This window comes from Rhinolophus sinicus, chromosome 14 (genome assembly GCF_057876585.1).
Source record: "Rhinolophus sinicus isolate RSI-liver-muscle chromosome 14, RSI-T2T, whole genome shotgun sequence".
In the NCBI taxonomy this organism is placed as follows: domain Eukaryota; kingdom Metazoa; phylum Chordata; class Mammalia; order Chiroptera; family Rhinolophidae; genus Rhinolophus; species Rhinolophus sinicus.
The window spans coordinates 27113905-27133498 of record NC_142514.1 but is presented as its reverse complement, the minus strand read 5'-3'; the positions used below and the strand labels follow the sequence as shown (position 1 = coordinate 27133498).

Genomic DNA, 19594 nt, shown 5'->3' with positions numbered 1-19594 from the left:
GATTCAGACATAACCAAGTCCCAAACCTGCATGAACATGCTTTCCCTTCATAATCAAGAGGTTAGTTTCCTTGGAAGACCAGTATCACCCCACCCCCACTTTCGGAGGAAGATCCTCTTTTGTCCAATTTCCATTCTAAAGCCTGACTTTCCATCCCTGGAGGGTGGAAATTCCTTTAGCTTTCTCAAATACTTGGTGACAGACATTTACTTTGGTTTGCTTTCATTCATTCCTTTGATCTCTGACTTGGAGGTCATAGAAGATGCAGTGCTCAATGAGGGGATGGAATTACTGGAGAATCAGACTTTGGATAGGTGGGTAGGTGGGGAAATTGAGTCCTGTTGAGTTTGAAGTGGCAGCAGTATTCACTGTCAGTGATTTGCTCTTCTACCTGCTAGAACTGTTATTACATTCGTCACTCTGCCGTGTTTGAGGTTTTGCCCACATTCTGGCTGGCTGCTCCATACCTTTGCATCTCCCACCCATAGCCATCCATCTTAGTCCTTGCTCAGACACCAGGTCCTTGTAGACTTTCTCATCCTCCCAACTCCCGAGCATTTTCATCTGTACCTTTGACCTTCCCACCCTGTATCTCGTACCAAGGCTACTTACGGAGAGGTCCGATATCTATTAATCTTCTAACAACGGGGAAGCAGGCAGGGTCCGTGTCGATTCCAGTTTTGTGCTCCTTGTGCCCCAGGACTTCGCAGGCATCAATAAACGTTGATTTGGGCGAGTACAATTGTAGTAGGAGGACAATCCTCGCAGATGCCCAGAGAGCATCTCCCGTTGCGATGGCCTCCGGAGCTCCGAAGATGGCAGGACAGCGGTGAGAAACAACGCGCGTAGCTGGGCAGGACCTAGGTGCGGGCTGGGGCGGAGGGCAGAGGGCTCGGCCCGGCGGGGCCACCCTCCTCGTGACTCCTCCTCCCCCCACCTCGGCTCCGAGTCAGGTGATTCCGGGCACGTGACGGACACCACCTACCCTGCTGTTTCTGAGTGGCAACTTGAGCGGCCAATGAACGGCTGGGTCTCGGAGTGAAGCCAATGAGGGCCGGGCTCCGGGGGGCGGGCCGCACGGCGGTGGGGGCTGCCGGGGGCGGCGGCGGTGGCGGAGAACTGGGGAGGCGGCGGCCTGGCTTGGCCTGGCCTGGCCTGTCAGGGCGCGGGTGGCGGCGGCTCCAGCACCATGTCCCTGCAGTACGGGGCGGAGGAGGCGCCCCTCGCCGGCAGTTACGGCGCGGCGGATTCGTTCCCAAAGGACTTCGGCTACGGCGTGGAGGAGGAGGAAGAGGAGGCGGCAGCCGCGGGCGGCGGGGTTGGGGCGGGGGCTGGCGGAGGTTGTGGCCCGGGGGGCGCTGACAGCTCCAAGCCAAGGATTCTGCTCATGGGGCTCCGGCGCAGCGGCAAGTCCTCCATCCAGAAGGTGAGTGAGGCCGCGCCGCGTCCCTCCGTCCCTCCCCCGCCCCTTCCTGGGGGCTCCGGTGGCCGCCTGGCGGGGGAGGCCCCTGAGGAGGGCGGCGGCCCGGGCTGGTCTGCAGGGCTTTTCCACCGCGCTTTCTCTTCTCTGGGGAGCAGAGCCCGAGGCGCGGCCCGTGCGAGGACCCCGACCTATAAGTGCACGCCCAAGTCAGCTGAGGCCGAGTGGGTCGCCGAAGGCGAAACTGGCTGGCAGGAGGCAGGTGCCCGTGGCACCGCCCGGGACCTCCGCCTCCTGGGACCCAGCGCCTGTGTCTTTACGAAACTGAGACCTACTCCCCAGTTATAACTCGGAGAACTTCACGGACTCCCTCCCCTGCCCCGTTTTTGTGTGTGCCACTCACTTCAGGTGACCTGAGTTTGCAGGACTTTTCAGGTGAGCCCCAGGGAGCAGCGTCAGAATGTTGTGACTAAGTCACTGGCCATTTGAATGCTTGCTCTTGTTACTAGCACGAAGGAGACTTGACTGTAACATTATTGGAGATTGGGGCTATTATGCCACCTATTTTAGTACTCGTGGCCTGGTGAGTATAACACTGGTGATGTTACTCCTGTCTTTGTGATTACAGAAATCTGAAACCTTGAGAATATTTGCAGACCTAGGTCAGTCCATTTTCTTTCACTTGGGGTCTGCCGGGACCGAATGGAGGTCTGTACACTTTTTAGTAAGGGGTAAATAGAGGCAAGGTTGGCCGCCTCCATCAGCCATCGCCCCTTTACAAAGTGAGCTGGTCAGAAAACACCAGATAACCTGCTCTTTTGCCCTTTCCACTCGGTTGCAAAGGTCCATCCAGAATAAGCCTGTGTACGATATTTGGGAGATATGATGATTTTAAAAAGTAGCCTTCTTCCGAATTTACTAGATTACTGTGTTTGAATTTACTTTTCACCTCTACAGCAAAATTTGGGTAAATTTTTGGTAGGTTTTTAGCAAACTGATTTTAATTTTTTTCCCCACTTATGACTCACTGGGAGTAGCTGTCCATTTTTCTCTCTAGAAAGTAACAGAGGCATATCGGTTTTATGTTAGAGTTGTACGGATTATGATTATTGTGATTCTTAATTGCCTTTACCATTTCTTACCGTAGCTGGCTTTTCTCTGTCTATTCCCAGCGTCCCCTCCCTCCTCCTCCCCTTACCACTTTCTACTTGGTATAATTACTATCTTTGTTTTATTTCTTCCACAAGACAGCAAACTCAATGAGGGCAGGGTCCAGTCGGTTTCATTTCTGATTATTCCTCATAGCCTAATGTAGGCATTCTAGTAAGTTTTCAATGAACAAGCTTCTTAAACTTGAGCTATAAGCTTTCATAATCTTAAAGCAGATTTTGGCAGAATTAGTACAATTTAACAGGAAAAAAATCAATTGAGAGACAGTGTTACTGCTAGTATTGAATATGGTGCAGAAAAAAGAGGAAAGTTTCAGTTCTAAAATAGGCTGAATGGAAAGTAATTTGGTATCTTCTGCTTTATCAGAAGTAAAAGGACAGTGACTAGCAATAGATACACCATTCACTTTTTATCTCTTTTAAAATTTTTGCTGTGGGATCAGATTCTTTAAATTATGTTAATTAAGGGTAGAATTTTGAACTTTAAGTACAAAATTGAATAGTCACAAAATTGTGTTCTTTCTTTTAACAGGTGGTGTTTCATAAAATGTCACCCAACGAGACCCTCTTTTTGGAAAGTACCAACAAGATTTATAAAGATGACATTTCCAATAGCTCCTTTGTGAATTTCCAAATATGGGATTTTCCTGGGCAAATGGACTTTTTTGACCCAACTTTTGACTACGAGATGATCTTCAGGGGAACAGGAGCATTGATATATGTCATTGATGCACAGGTAGTTAGGAATAATGATGTTTACTTTTTTCCTCTGGTATCAAAAGATGTAGAAACAAAGTAGAGTTGTTTATCTTCTTTGTCATGTGCTTCTTGCAGCTTATTTTGTTGCCAGTTGATTCCCTAGCAGTGCAAGAGATGCAGAGTGCTTTGGGAGTAGGCGTATCATTGTACAAGTACAGAATAGCAGATGACTAGGAGATATGGTTATAGCCTTGAATTGTAGTTAATGAGCAGCTTTCCACTTTTATTTGTTAGTAGAAGACATTGCTGTACTTTTATTAACTGTTGCAATAGTGATGTCACTCACTGAAAAGATCTCATCAATGCCCTTAACAGCAGAAGGCATATGAGAACTGAGTCTGTAAATATTAAAGTGGATGATTTACTTAATTGTCCAAATTGAGTTTAGCCCAACAAGCATTTACTGAGGGCCTAGTAAGTGGCAGGCGCTCAGATGAATGGGGGACATGTCCCTGTCCTTAAGAAGCTTTTTATAAGCTTAAACATTAGTTGGGAATGCTTTCTGAGTGACAGGCTCTGTAATGGGTGCTTTCACATACCTGATCTAATTTAATTTATTCTTCACAATACTGTGAGGTAGGTACTATAATTCTAGTTTTACAGATGAGTAAACTGAGATCACAGAGTTTAAGCAACCTGCTTAAAGTCACACATCTAATAAATGGCAGAGCTGCGATTACTTTAAAAAAATTCTATTGGGAAGGAATGTCATTTCATTTTTCCTTTCTTTATCATTAACAAAAATTTCAAGTACTGGTAATTGAATTTTGTTATCTTGAGAGATTGGAGCTATATTTAGTGGTATAAATTACTGTATTTGAATGTTTGAGTATTTATGAATAATTAGGATAACATTTTTCGTGGTTGGGGACAGAGGTGGTTTGAGACTTTCTTAACTCATTTCTTGTCTTTTGCAAGATTTCTTTGTAAAAATGATTTTGTTCTGACTTACAGGATGACTACATGGAGGCTTTAACAAGACTTCACATTACTGTTTCTAAAGCCTACAAAGTTAACCCAGACATGAATTTTGAGGTTTTTATTCACAAAGTTGATGGTCTGTCTGATGATCACAAAATAGAAACACAGAGGGACATTCATCAAAGGGCCAATGATGACCTTGCAGATGCTGGGCTAGAAAAACTCCACCTTAGGTAACAAACGAGTGTTTGATATGGGAGCCCTGAAAAATGTGTAAATGTCTTCCCATCTCTGTCATGACAAACATAGCTTTCTGTCACTGGTATACCTTTCCCAAATCTGTAATGTGTTTGATTCCTTCTTTGTTAAATTCAAGCTGTTTTGGGAGCCTGATGTTATTGAGAAATTACTTTCCTGCTTTTGTGCATTTTCCTGGAGGTTGAAGTCATGTGAAGTGTTTCTGTTTGTGCTTTTACAAATTCATCCCAAGAGATCAAAGTCAGGCTGTTTCCTCATGGCATAAAACTGATTTGGGACTCCCTAGTGTCATCACTTTTTTTTTCCTTCTTACCTCAGTTCGACTCTCTTGTCACATTTGTTATAGAACTCTGTTTTTACAGTATTTTTCTCAGTAGGAAGAGCCTTCTAAAGGTGATACATGTTCAAGTCTCGACTCCAATGTGTCTTGGTTATGTGTTTTAAAACACTTTGTGCTTTCATGAAACTAAAGTTTGAATTAGGTGGGTTTAGCCAATAAATCTGCCTAAGGCTGCTATTAAGTTTAAAAACTGCTGGCTCATAACCCTGTCCCCCTCCAAGCCTCACTGTCGTTGCAGGACCTTCTCACATTGCTAACCTTTCAGCCTAAGTACCATTGAGAAATTATTAAAGAACCTACTAGTTGGGATTGATGATTTGTGTTCTGATAGTGTGTGAGGAGTATTTCCTACATCTTATATTTTTTTGGTGTTACAGGTAGAAATGAGTAATAAAAAGTACCCAAGAAAGTTATCTTGATATAAACAGCTTAAAGGGGAAGCAGGAGAGAGACACAAGCGGAGCTATTTCCTTATCCCTTGTCTGTTACAGTGACTTCCTTATAGGCTCAAGCCAACCCCCATTCCTGCCAGTAATATTCCTTCGGGCCTCAGGTTTCAAAGTCTTTGAAACCTCAGTTATTCTTCTAGGAGATCATGTAGAAAAGTCTCATTGATCTCTAGTTTGCCTGGGTTAAAATTTTAACATATTTATAAGTAATTCATGCTTTAAAAAAATTCAGCAGTATTTGTAAGAGAAAGTAAAAGTGCCTCCCCATGAAATTCCTCAATCATATTTTTTGGGAATCCACTATTAATAATGGATTTTAAGCCTTGATTGTGCTGTGTTCCCCAGTGCCCATGGGAATCCTAACTGCTTTTCTATAGCATTTCCGTGTCCCGTTCCAGGGCATCCTGCTCCAGTGGTATACACCATTCCTTTCCCCAGTTCTTCATAGGACCCTAGGCCTTGTTAACCTCAGTAGAATTTTGCATCAAGATTTTAATAATTACTAGCAGTCCTGTGGATGAGATTCCATTCGCTCTTCTTGTTTCCAGAAACTCAGCTTACTAAAATGCCCTGTTTGTCCTGTCCCCGTCCACCTCCAAGCCTCAATGTCGTTGCAGGACCTTCTCACATTGCTAACCTTTCAGCCTAAAGGAAACACTAAAACATTCTTTAGTCCCTGGTGCCTTTGGGGGGTCATCTTGGCCTTACCTATGCCCTTGCTTTCACATCTCGAGTAGAGCCCCATCTTGCATAGGATTAAGTTCTTAGGTCAGCTCCTTGAAAGTATCTTTAAATTACCTGTGAAGTGTGATACACACAATTCTGTGTTTCTGATTTTGTAATATATACTTACAAATGTGTCACTGATGCAACTACTTAATGAAGAGTATACTTTCTAAGCAAAAAATCAGGTAGAATTGTCCACACTGTTTAAATTGTTAAAGGCCTGCTTCTCTCTCCCTCAAATGTGTGTTTGTTAAATCTACAGATATTAACTTCTCTACCGTATATCCTTCTGGGCCACCAGCTCCCATCCTCCTTAATATGTTATTTACATAAATTCTAAGCACCAGTTGTATTCATTTGTTTATTAAGCAGATATTTATGAGCACTGTTCAGGGCAGTGGGCTTGCAGCTACAAGCCAGACTGATACAGTCTCTGTCTTGGTGGAGTTTGCGTTCTGATGAATGAGACAGCTCAAAAGCACTTATAAATAAATGTATAGTGTAATTTTAAGTACTTATTGATACTATGAAGAAAAATAAATTAGGGGAAAATGGTAGAAAGCAGTGGGTACGGGGGTACTATTTTAGGTAGGGAGGTCAGCAAAGAACTTTCTGAGGAGATAACATTTTAGTAGAGACCTGAATTAGGTACTTATTTACTATATGTCACCAATCCCTCTGAGCTTTCTCTTGGTTTTTGTCAAATATTGGCTTAAGAAACCGAGCTTTTTGGATCAAATTGCAAAGACTTAGGTGAATATTTTAAGTTTCTGCATCTGAAAATGCTTCCTGGGTACTGCCTCAATTGCCTTCTGTGTAAATGCAGTAAAGGGATGGCGAACCACAAGCCAGGTGGGGACACTGCATTTATCATCTTGAACGATGGGAATGGTGGACAATATTAAAAGGCTTTATTTGAACTTACTGAAATCAGATGTTAAGAAACTTAAAATTTTGTGTATTATGACCATTGTCACCAAACTTAAGATATTTTTCAAATTAATCTGTTATGTCTTTCAGCTTTTATTTGACTAGTATCTATGACCATTCAATATTTGAAGCCTTTAGTAAGGTGGTGCAGAAACTCATTCCACAGCTGCCGACCTTGGAAAACCTGTTAAATATTTTTATATCTGTAAGTGAGCTATTTAATTCACTATAGTTTTCTATTCCATTTTCATTGAATTTGTTTGTATTATCACATTCTCTAAAAAAAAAAAAATGGCTTGAGTTTGTCTGGATCCAGTTTAAAGACTAAATGACACCCTTAACATGCAAAGTAAATGACATTAAAAAGTGGCTTGAGTTATTTTCTGAATTCTTTCCTTAGTACTCACCCTTTTTGTCTTAAAATTAAAAATTTCCTCATGTTTTCTTAATTAAAAATATCTTCATGATACCTGTTTCCTGAAGGAAAAGTAGTAACTGGAAGGACTGGCTTTTGGGAATTTGACTCAGTTTAATCTCTGAGGTCACATTAAAAAATTGATCTTTTCTTTTCCTTGCTAACTGTAATGATAGTGTCATATTTCCATTCTTATATTTTGAGGATTCAGCTTAATAAAAAGATATCCCCCAATAAATTTAGCAGTCAGCCATTATATTTTCCAAACATTACTTTAAAGGACTCAATGTGTAGTTATCTCCAGTTCTTTTGGGCTTTTGGGTTATGCTAGTTGTTGACGTCAAACTAATTCTTTTATGTTTTGCTAATTGTCATGTAAAGTCTTTCTGGTAGACGATTAAAAGTTCAAATTACTTTTGTCCCTTCCCTATGTAGTCAGACTTTCTCCTTTTGATCTTCTATGGTAGAAAGGTCATTCAAATCAGAGATTGATTATTATAACAAGAAAGGGTTATTGAAAATGTAGCAAGTTTTAATTTTGGGAGGATTTAAAATTTAAAAAAATTTTTTTGGTGATGTCTTAGAAAATAATTCACTTAAGAGGAGGAAATAAAAAAATTTGACTAATGCAATTATGTCAGTAAATCAGAGCATAGAAATAATTTCATTTTGGATAATAGAAGTGTCTCTGAACCAAATACTAGTTGGTTATTTTAGTATTGAGTTGTATAGTTAAAAAATGTCCTTGGATGGTCATCAGTAATTCAAGATCTTTGATAAGTTACAAACTGTGATTCATAAAAAAAACTGAACACTTCCCTCAATTTTGTTTTTCCAAGAATTCAGGTATTGAAAAAGCTTTTCTCTTTGATGTTGTCAGCAAAATCTACATCGCAACAGACAGTTCTCCTGTGGATATGCAATCTTACGAACTGTGCTGTGACATGATTGATGTTGTAATTGATGTGTCTTGTATATATGGGTAAGTTATGTACGTATTTCTGCGAGATCTCTGGTGGAAAACTACCATTTCGGTTTGTTAGGGGGAGTCATTTCTGAGGCTTCTAGCAAGTACTGTCTGAAGCGGACTTGTTCTGACCATAGTGCTTCAACTTGGAGCATAATTTCTCTGTAGGTGGGCTGCTGGTTCCGTCTTAACACCTTCGGAGCGGATGCATAAGAACCATTAACACGTTGCGTATGGATCACGAGAATCCTCACGAGGGATTTAAACCCTGCCGTACGCAACCTGTTAAAAAAGCTACACTTAAGTATCACTGAAAGTTTCTCCTGCTATTATTTGGGGGGGTTTGCACTGCATCGTCTCACTTAGGGACTTAGCTAGATCAAAAAACTAGATTAATTAAAACATCCTGAATAACAGACTGTACTGATTCTTAATTTAACCTCTGGCTTTGTGGAATGAGTTCTTAATTTTTTAGAGAGCTAAGAAACTAGGAATTTGGAATTAGGATGTCAGAAGGACTTATAAAAATTTGACCTGTAAGCCTGAGTTTCCAAAATAAATCTCTAAAATGTAAACTCGATGTAAATTCACCAAACTACAGAAATTTATAAAAGCTAGCAAAGATGTGATTTTATAGAGTAGCCCAGAGGATGAGTGAAAACTTTGGAGAATTACTGGTATTTCAAAGACCAATAACTTCTGTTGACTCTGGTAGCCCCGATTCTCCTGATATGTTAACTTCAGCACTCACAAGGCTTTCTGATACCTGTGTCCTGTGTCTTTTGTTCTTCTCTGCTCCCCCTCTTTCATTGCTCTGTCCCTTCCCTTCACCTTGGTCTCTCTGCCTAATTTGTCAGTGTCTTTCTTTAGCTGCCTCTGATAGGAGAATGTGTTTGTCTCACCTGTTTTTCTTGTCTATTCTTGTCTTCTGTTTCACTTTTGTGATTACTTGCTCTCCTTTGTTTTCTTTCCATAATGAAAATGAGATGTCTATTTATTATATTATTTAGTAAAGTTTAATGTTTGCATTCCTAATTTTAAAAATGGATGAATAGAACATTTGCTTTTTCTTTAAAACAAATAAAAATTTTGTTTTAAATCAATGTTTTATAATAAAATCAAACGTAAAGTTTATTTTCAATATTAGGTATGTTGTAAAATATAAAGTACATTATGAAAGAAAAAAATCTGTTATCTCATTATTATTAACACAATCTGTGTAATTTGGTGTGCTTTATTATAGTTTAATTTGCTTCATAATTGTTGATTTACATTTTTTGAAGCGGGACTACCTATAACAATTCCAGGATGACTATTCTAATTTAATAAATGAAAGCTTTCAGACCCTGTCCGGCTCACTTCGCAAGATCAGGATTCTATAGTATCTTTGATAGACTGTATTTATTTTAGGTTTTCTCTTACTCTTTTTCACTAATGGCAGTTTTCATATTTTAGGTCCTTTATATGCAGACTGTGTCAGTACAGATTAGTATGAGAGAAGATTTGAGCCTGCTGTATTGCATGCATTTTAGGTAAAGGAAGGTTTGAATGCATGCATGGAATGCTGCAGCAAAGTCTGGGAATCCTATACTTCAGTGAGAACTTCTGTTCCAATATATTTAAGCCAGTATTCTTCTTTCTCAAAAGACATTTGGGAAACTGGGTGGAAAAACTTGTCAGTGTGAAAATTAAATGTGACAAAATACCAAGTTGGGAAACCTGTAATGAACAGTCCTTTCTTTTAAAACAGGTTAAAGGAAGATGGCAGTGGAAGTGCTTATGACAAAGAATCTATGGCAATTATCAAACTGAATAATACAACTGTCCTTTATTTAAAGGAAGTGACTAAATTTTTGGCACTGGTCTGCATTCTTAGGGAAGAAAGTTTTGAACGAAAAGGTAATGGCATTTTAAAAAGCTTTTTTTATGTTCTCGTCATAATTTCTTAGGTTCTTGAAGACAAGCGAGAATAATATTACAGTGTTAGACGATTAAAAATTCAAATTACTTTTGTCCCTTCCCTATGTAGTCAGACTTTCTCCTTTTGATCTTCTATTTTAAATCAAGTGTTTTATTCCAGCCTCTTATTTCGGATCCTTTCATTACCTAACAGCCTGCAGTTTGGCTTCCCCCGGAACCAGTTTACTGAGATGATTTCTTTTAGAGGTTACCAGGTTACCTTCTTGCTGCATTCAGTGGTGTTTCTCATTCTGTAGCCTCTTCGGCCTTCTGAAGCACGTGACCTTGTCAGTCCCTCCTTTCTCGGAGCTTTCTTTTCTCTTTGCTTCCCTAAAGCTGAACTCCCCGGGTTATTTTATGTATTTGTTTCTCTGACTATCTTTCCTGTTTCTTCTGACTGTCCCCCCCCCCCCCCCCCCCCCCCAGTTCTGAGCATTCTTGAGAGCCAAGTCTTTCTGCTCACTTCTCTTACTCTCCAGGTTAGCTCATCCAAGCCGTGTTTTCTGACTTGGGCCCATGTTCCTGTCCCATGTTTGGAGCTATTAGTGAGACATCTACACATAAATATTTGATTATTTTGTCCACAGTGTCAAAAACTGATGAATATGTTTCCCCTTGCTCTGTGGCTCTCCTGGCTGTCCTACTTCTGTTATTAGGACATTTTTCTGGTGTCCAAGCATAGATATCTGTAGTCAGGTAATCAGTGGTAGTATTGCTGAAGGGGCTCTTGCAGATAAGAGGGCATTCAGTGTTCTCTTTTTTCCATTCTTTTCCTGTATTGTTTACATTGAATTTTCACCAAATCTTATCATTTGTTTCTTGGGTTTTCTTTTTTCTTTCCCTCCAGGCTTGGGGTGCTGCAGTACCTTTCTTCTTGAGGTTATGCATTCAACATGCATATATACGTACATACATACACATACATATATATACACACATATATTTATATTAAAGACTTAGTATGTATCATCTTTTATTCCGAAGGCAGACTAGATTTTAGAAAATTGCTTTTATCATGTTATTTACTTAAGGATCTATAGTAGTGCCCTGTTATTCACTGCAACAAGTCCGTGCTCTTCTGGCTGAGATTTTAATATCAATTAATATTAAATGAATTAATATTATTTTATTAATGTTAATATTAATGAGTTATTTCAGATATGCAAAACTTTTTGGATAAAACAAAAATTTTGCATTCCTTTGAGCTTAAGAGCTAAAACATGACAAATATGTATATGTCCTCTGTGTCTTCTGTGTCTTCTCAATTGAAAACCCCTCCTTTACACTCTGTGGATTGTAGTGTTTTATTTTTCCCATGCGTGATTTACTCTTTTACTTCACATCTATCCTTTAAACAGTATAGCGTATTGTACATTTTTGTATAAATAATGTAAAAATGTAAGTAGTCTCTTCTGTGACTTGCTTGTTTCTCTTCCTTCAAGATTGTTTTTGAGATTGATCCATACTGATAACATGTAGCTCCAGTTTATTCATTTTCACTTCACTGTCACACCATATTTCATGGGTTGGATATACCACAATTTCTTGTCTTATTGCTGGATATTTAGATTATTTTTAAAATTAAAAATAGTTTTGCAACAAATGAACATTTTCCCTTTACACATGTGGGGAATTTCTCTAGAGTATGTACTGTGTTTCCCTAAAAATAAGACCTAGCCAGAGAATCAACTCTAATGCGTGTTTTGGAGCAAAAATTAATATAAGACCCGGTCCTATATATAATATAACATATATAAGATATATATATATTATATATAGGACCGGGTCTTATATCATATATCATATATTATATTATATTATACTATATTATACTATATTATGTTTTTGTTATGTGTTATGTTATATTTATGTTATATTCTATTATATTTACTATTTTACTTAATTTTTGCTCCAAAAGATGCATTAGAACTGATTATCCAGCTATGTCTTATTTTGGGGGAAACACGGTATTTAGGAGCGGAATATATAGAGGACATAATATCTTTTTTAGGTATTGCTTTGCATTTTCACCTCAGCAGTATTGTGTGGGAGGTCTTGTTACTTCATGTCCTTGATAATGCTTGCTTTGTTAAGATTGTTTAGTTATTTTTCAGCTAGGAGGTGTGAAATGGTACCTCATTTGCCTCTAATTTTTACTTCTTTTATTAGTTAGGGTAAGTGTCTTTTTCATGGTGATTATCTTTTTATACCTGATCAAGTTTCTTCTTTGGTAATTTACCTTTTTATATACCTTTGTTTCTGTACTGATCTTTTTTGTACTTCTTAGGATTTCTTTATTTTTCTCTATTGTTTAAATTTTTTAAAAAATTCTTGGTTATGGAAATTTTCAGATGTACACAAAAGTAGACCAGCACAATGACTCTTCATGTACCCATTTCCTGCTTCAATAATGATCAATATCTGGTCAATCTTGTTTTGTGTATATATCCTTACAAATAAATTATTATTTTTTTACTTATTTGTTGTTAAAATTGTCAAACATATTAAAAAAGTAGAGAGTAATATAATGAACCTTTTAAATCTATCACCCAGATTCAACTTTTATAAAAAATACAGCCATCTTATTTCATCTCTATACCTCTTTCTATACTACATTATTTTGAAGCAAATTCCTGATACCAAATCATTTTGTCTGTAGATTTCAGCAGTTACATCTGAGATAGTCCTCTTTTTCAAACATAACAGTATTACTATTAATAAATGTAAACAAATTATTGTAACAGTGATTTTATAATATCATCAAATATCAGGCCAGTGTTCAACTTTCCCTGTCAGTTTTACTTTACCATTTGCACAGAGGTCAATTTCAATGTAGTTGAACTTATCTAAATTTTTCTTTTATAGTTTTTTCCCCCCTGACTCTGAAGGTCTGCCTTAATTTGGCTCTAATTTACTAATTTGGCGTTGATTCCCAGTACTTCCTACCAAGAATTCTCTGCGCCTATCTCCAGTCAGACTGGTTTCTTCCCAGTCTTCTACTTGTGCTGTGTTCTCCTTGCCAGCACCCTGCTCTGTTCTTACCCTTTTGCTCATCTTTCCTGCCTAATGAAATCTTTCTCCAGGTGCTGCGTCATCCCCCAAGCTTTCATTGGCTGCTCTTGCCCTGCATTTGGCTTTCCCTTGTTTGGACTTCCGTTCGCATTTGTAGTCAATTTGACAGCAGATTGTATTGATTGATTTTTAGTATGTTGTCTTTATGTCCCAGTGTCCTTGAGGGCATAGGTACTTTTCTTTCTGCTCTGTCATTCTTAGCACTGGCTTCTATTCTCAAGGTCACCTCATGGTCCAGAATGGCACCAGGAGCTCCAGCCATTTTATCCATATTCCAGACATTAAGGAGGAACAGGGGTGAGGGAAGAATACATGCATCCTCTTCCTTTTTAATGAGACTTCACTGGAGTCCCACACGCTTCCACTTATCTTAGTGGCCAGAATTGGTCACGTGGCTATACATAACTCCGAGGGGGGCTGGGAAATGTAATGTTTCAGTGGAGCACCTGTGTGCTCATCCAAAATTGGGGTTCTGTTTCTGAGGAAAAAGGGGGAAAATGAATGTTTAGTAAGCAACTAGCCATTTCTGTCACAAAAGAGAACGTTTTGTTTGACCAAAATCTTATTTGGAAGCCAGTTCATGAAACAGATGAAGAAGGAACTGCCTTGAAGAGGGGTTACAGGCTGCCTGAGGTTCTGCCTGATGGTTCTCTCTGGTACCGCCAAACCCTAGGGCTCAGCTGAGCAGTTTGTCAAACTATTATTCTAGATGTTTCCTTCAGCTCTACATTGGCTGCCCCAAAGATGTGTAAAAGTAAAAGCTTGATATTTCATGAAGTATTTTGCTTGCTTTCATTGTAAATTTTCTTAGCAAATTTACCTTCTTAATTGTTTTGTTTAACCTGTCTACTCCCAGACCCCAGAGGTAACCAGTGTTAACAATTTGGGCGTATGCTTTATCATGTTTCCCGCGTAGAGAATTCCTCAGTTGGATGTTTGTTTTTAAATACATACCGACTATTTCTTTCTTTCACCAAATGTTTCTTAGTAGGTAATTTCACAGTTGACATTCTGGAGGCCTGATCTTTTTTTCTGTTGCAGGTTTAATAGACTACAACTTCCATTGTTTCCGGAAAGCTATTCATGAGGTTTTTGAGGTGGGCGTGACTTCTCACAGGGGCTGTGGTCACCAGACCAGTGCCCCCAGCCTGAAAGCATTGACACACAATGGCACGCCGCGAAATGCCATCTAGCCTGGCCATCTAACCTGAATTCCAGCGGTCGGGGCTCTGTGCCTGCTTCCTCTTCACTCCAGGGTCAGATGCCACATGCTACAGGACATGGGAGATGCCGCTTGTGGGAACCTGGTGCCTGTTCCACTGAAGACCATGGGTAGAAGTTCTCATTTGGATGAAAACCCCTTCAACCAGTGGTGTACAACTGAAGCTACTATTTCTTTTTCTTTTTTTTTTTAAAGAAAGGCAAAAAAGAATTCTAGATATCACAGAACTCAAGTGTGCATTTCTCCTTTTTGGGGTCCTACTTTAAGTAGTTGGGACATTTTGGACCTGGAGATAACCTATCTTTACCAGGGGATGTTGTTATCATTTACCAGTTGAAAATAATAGAAAGAACTGAGTTTTTATATACTTATGTTTTCATTTTGAGTAGTGTCTAAAAATCCTGCCTTGCTTAAGTTCTAACACTGCCTCTCAGATTTCAGTTTTGGACATTGCATACTTAAGATCTTTTAAATGTGTTTGCTTGCTAACTCAGAGACTCATGCTCTGACTGCAGCAAAGGACATTCCTGTATTTGTTACTGAAGAAATGAGAAAATTTTATGCTGCATCAGGTCAAGTGCAAGGGTCAACAGTGGCTACTGTGTTAGTTCCCCTGAAGTATTGAGGAAAAAAATTTTAAAGCAGAAGAAAATTTTTGCACATGTGTTTTGGGTACCAGATACCTGGGTTCTTTCTCCTGAATAAGATAAAAGATCATGTCAGTATAGCAAAGGGAATTGAAAAAATTGTTTTCCCTATAATCTCCTAGGGGAGGAACTCATTATGTCATTGAAATACTTAACTCATTTTTCTTTAAACTTGATACCAGCCGCTATATATCTTTTATTCTAAGCTATCTAGATTCTTTAAGTACTGATGTCTTGTTGACCATGAATGACTCTTAGGCACTGGTGGACTGTCCACTGGGATTTGGAGAGAGCACATGGCGCCACACATGTGTTATTAAACATACTTCAGTTCATCTCCAGTATTCTGACACCAAGTGTCAACTGTGGTACTTTCTTTTGTCCAGGATATTAATTCTCAGTTGTTTCTTTTTGTTGATGGTTGATACCCTTTCCATTGATTTAAACTTACACATTATTTTTACTCCACATGCCCAGTAGTCATGTATTCCAAAGCCACTGGACCACTTGAGTACATAAGTGCCACTGTTTAATGAAATGTGTATATTCAGGTCTGTAAACCTAACAGTGTGACTTGGAGTGCTTCTTGCAGATGACTCTTGACTGCTGAGTATTTACATGGACCATGGTGATATCCAAAAGAAAAATGCTTTTATATTTATAGATTATTTCATTGAACTATATAAAATGGGTATCAATAAATGTATTTACACCAAAAACAGTTTTTTATTTGCCTAGGATATGAGAGGGTGAGGTGAACATTGGGTTTTCCCATACTATCATGTTATCATCGTTTTTTTTTTCTTTTGCTGCCTCATATGGTTAATGTGGCTATGTTTCAGGACTTTCAAGTTTTGTCCTGATGTAGGAATTTCATGCCTTATATCCAGACATCTCTCCTGGCCCATTTCTGCTTAGGTCTAAGCCCAGGTGAAAATGTTTTCTGGTTGTGGTGTCTCATACTAACAAATCTCACTCATGATGGAGAATATCCAGGGCCTGGCATAATGATGCATTATATCCAAGCTAGGAAGGCTAAGGAGATGAATTTAGTAGAACACCATATAAAAAACTTGTACCGATTTCCAGCTTGTTCATTTCTTCCACTTATTGGCCCTTAAATGTCAGTTAAATCAATGTTTATGTATAGGTGCTTATGTAGTTAGGTTGGGTCTAAACTGATTGGAATAAAGTATACATTAATTTATAGAAGGGAGGGAGGTAGATCTTGGAAGATCTTTAATTTCATGATGGGGCTACTTTAGAAGTTCAGTTTTAAAACTGAAATGGAAATCACAGAAACATTGAAAACAAAATCTTAAAAATAGTGTCAAATGCTATATCCTTTTTCAAGTTAGGAAAACAAAAGTCCAGAGGACTAAACAGCCTTGCCCAGGGTTATAGATGGTGTGAGACCATATAACTAAAGCTCCAAACCAGGATACTGTTGTGTTGAGCGTGGAAGGGGTGCCCTCACGAGATCCCAGCACAACAGATGTAAACTGTGCTGTCCTGGGGACACCAAGGGTGGCTAGTCTCGTCATAGATCTAGTTAGTGTTGCACATCGCCCAGTGCTGCCTGCCTTCATTTTCAGCCTCAGGCTCCCATTGGTTAAATGGATGAGCGTAACATGGTACGTAGATACCCAAGAAATACTATTCCCCCCCCCACTATTATGAAAAATTATAAATTCAGGGAGTGATGAAGGAGAAAAGGTGAAAAATCGTGAAATAGAAATAAAGTGAATGAGAAAAGGAGACAACTCAGGGAAAGGGGAAATGGAAGAATCATACTAGACTGTTAACGAGGGTTTGCCTCCTGATACGTTCTGCATCCCGATGGGTGTTTATACAAGGCTACCTCAGAGAGCTGGGACAGATGGTGAAACAAAACCTTTGAAATCTTTTGCATCAAGATGTTTTAGCTGTTTTACACACCACTACCTCTCCCATTCACACATTTATGTATACACATTTATACACACACAGACAGATATAACGATTTCCCAATATAGAATACTGAAGGTATTTGTGAGTTGCATTAGTTTACCTTCTACATTGTAAGGTCTGTGTTTATAGAAAAACAAGCGATTTTAAAGAAAATTCCAATAGTTACAAGCTTTGGAGGTGGGGAAAGCAATGTGTGTGATTTGCGGACTCTGTTAGGGTTTTCTATTTGTCCTGTTTTGTTTTGCAAATGCTGAAAGTGCTTCCAATTATATCCCAAGGAGATTATTAGTGAATATCGTTGTTTTCCATCTAAGCTAGTAATGCAACTTTAAGCATCCATTTTCCCCCAGAGACCTCTGAAGGAACATAGTCTTTACAAGGGAATGTAGGCAGCAAGCCGTTGGGCATAGCTGTAGTGTGTTTCCGTTAATAGTATCTTCCCTGAACTGCTCCTACAGAGTTGGGAGATTGTAGAACATCCAGGAAGGGCATGAAGTATGGATAGCAACCACTAGCAATTATTTTAGGTGGTTTATATGTATTCATGTAATCTTCACAATACCTTGTGAGGTAGGTATATGTTCCTATTTTGCAGATGGGGAAACTCATAGGCTCAGTTGTGAATGGTGAAGTTAGAATCAGAATCCATAGTTCGATTCTAGAACCTGCATCTTTAAACTGCCACTTGACTTTACTTCCCTAGTAGGGAGGAGGGAGGATTTGCTCATGGGATGTGTTGCAGAAAACGAAGTCGATAGTTACCTTTTGGAAATAGCATCCTGTATTCTCTTCTTGGAGATTTACTACATAGTATACAGTAAAATATTAAAGGTTCTGAGAAGACCTGCAATAGAGATGTCTCTTTACCTTGGTTTATAGCCCATGTTCCTAAGTATATTTGACCCTTTATGAAATGTCTATTCAAGAAACATATAATACACTGAAGGACACTTGACTGAAACGTTTTCAGTAGGATTGGAAGCACAGTTTTTATTTCATTTTCCACGTGTCTTTATAACCTTCAGTGAACTAGTTGAAAGAGTAAAGCTTGTGTGTTTTCACAATAGAACTTAATAGCTCATGCTGATCCTGCAGCCTGGAGTCCACTTCCCTTGGCCTGTAGAAATTCTATTATCCTACTAGCTCAGCTTAACGGCCATATCCGTGAAAGCCGTCTGATCACTCCTTCCTTTTCCCACCTCCACTCTCCTCCCCAGTACCTTCCATGGCGGGTGGGTGGGGTCTGTTCTCTGCTCCAATCACTTGCTCAGCACCAGTCCTTGTAGGTAGTGATGGGGGAGGCATATTTTGCTACTCTGGCATTTCCTCAATATCCCGTATGTTGAAGAAAACCCGGGCTCACTTAAATCGTCTCGCATTGCAGCTTTGATGTGAAGGAAGGGGTGCCTTTCTGGTCTGGGCAGTAGCTTGTCTAGCTTTTCACCCGGTTTGGCTGTAGTGTCCAGTTCCTTAATGTTTGACCTCTAGGTGGCGGTGTTGTATTATTTAACGCGGTTTCTAGCTTTCAGGCTCCCGCGCATTTGCTCTGTTAACCGAAGTTTAAAACGCCCTTATCACCCAAGTGTACACCGAACATAGAGATGCAAAGAATTGCTGATATTATTTCCCTTGACAAATCAGGACTGATTTGAGACTATATTGGAAGGGGGGCAATTTGCGATTTTCCCTTTTGGTATGTTGTCAGCTTTTTAACAAGGGGTTGGATAAAGCTTGTTTATCCAACAAGCTTTGGGCGGTCATAACATCGTTTGCGTCATCGATTATGGTTTCCAAGGGGACCTTAAGAAGACCACTCTATCCACATTCCTGTAGCAGGCAGAACTATTTGCTCCCTAAGCATCTGTTGTAGATGTATGTTCTCTTCAGTGCTCCCATGTAAGGAAATGCCATATATTTGAATTAAAATATCTGCTTTCATCACTTCCCTTTGCCTCAGATAAGGTTTGTTGTAATCATGTCACACTTGAGAGTTACAATACTGCCAGGGAAAAGGCTGCAGCCCATTATCCTTCTTCCATGGGCACTGTTTTTCTTGTAGTGCCATATCATCTCCCCAATTCCCAACTGTGACTTTGTTTTGCAAAGACAAATTGTAGTGTAAAAAGGATTAGATAGGGGCGGCCGGTTAGCTCAGTTGGTTAGAGCACGATGCTTGTAACACCAGTGTTGCCAGTTCGATCCCCACATGGGTCAGTGTGAGCTGTGCCCTCCACAACTAGATTGAAACAACTACTTGACTTGGAGCTGATGGGTTCTGGAAAAACACACTTAAATAAAAGTTAAAAAAAAAAAAAAGAATTAGATGCATCAGTGCATTTTTAGAACTGTTTAAAATATAATTGAGAAAATTGTAAAAGGACAGTTATAAT

General features: G+C 39.4%; 1 protein-coding gene and 1 long non-coding RNA gene across 4 annotated transcripts in view; one reads left to right on the top strand and one right to left on the bottom strand.

Annotated features, from left to right (window-relative positions):
- LOC109444872 (uncharacterized) overlaps positions 1–959 on the bottom strand; it is a 53886-nt gene extending 52927 nt beyond the window's left edge. For all 3 annotated transcript variants that reach the window (XR_016018615.1, XR_012497154.2, XR_012497155.2), the window contains exon 1: positions 613–959. This is a non-coding gene — a long non-coding RNA (uncharacterized LOC109444872). The remainder of the gene's footprint in view (positions 1–612) is intronic.
- A 134-nt stretch (positions 960–1093) lies between these two features.
- On the top strand, positions 1094–19147 carry RRAGC (Ras related GTP binding C). The gene is made up of 7 exons (XM_019726582.3): positions 1094–1426; positions 3122–3325; positions 4303–4502; positions 7063–7177; positions 8227–8369; positions 10105–10253; positions 14427–19147. Exons 1-7 carry the CDS (start codon positions 1190–1192, stop codon positions 14576–14578), a joined length of 1200 nt encoding a protein of 399 aa, XP_019582141.1. The 5' UTR covers positions 1094–1189; the 3' UTR covers positions 14579–19147.
- Positions 19148–19594: the final 447 nt, after the last annotated feature.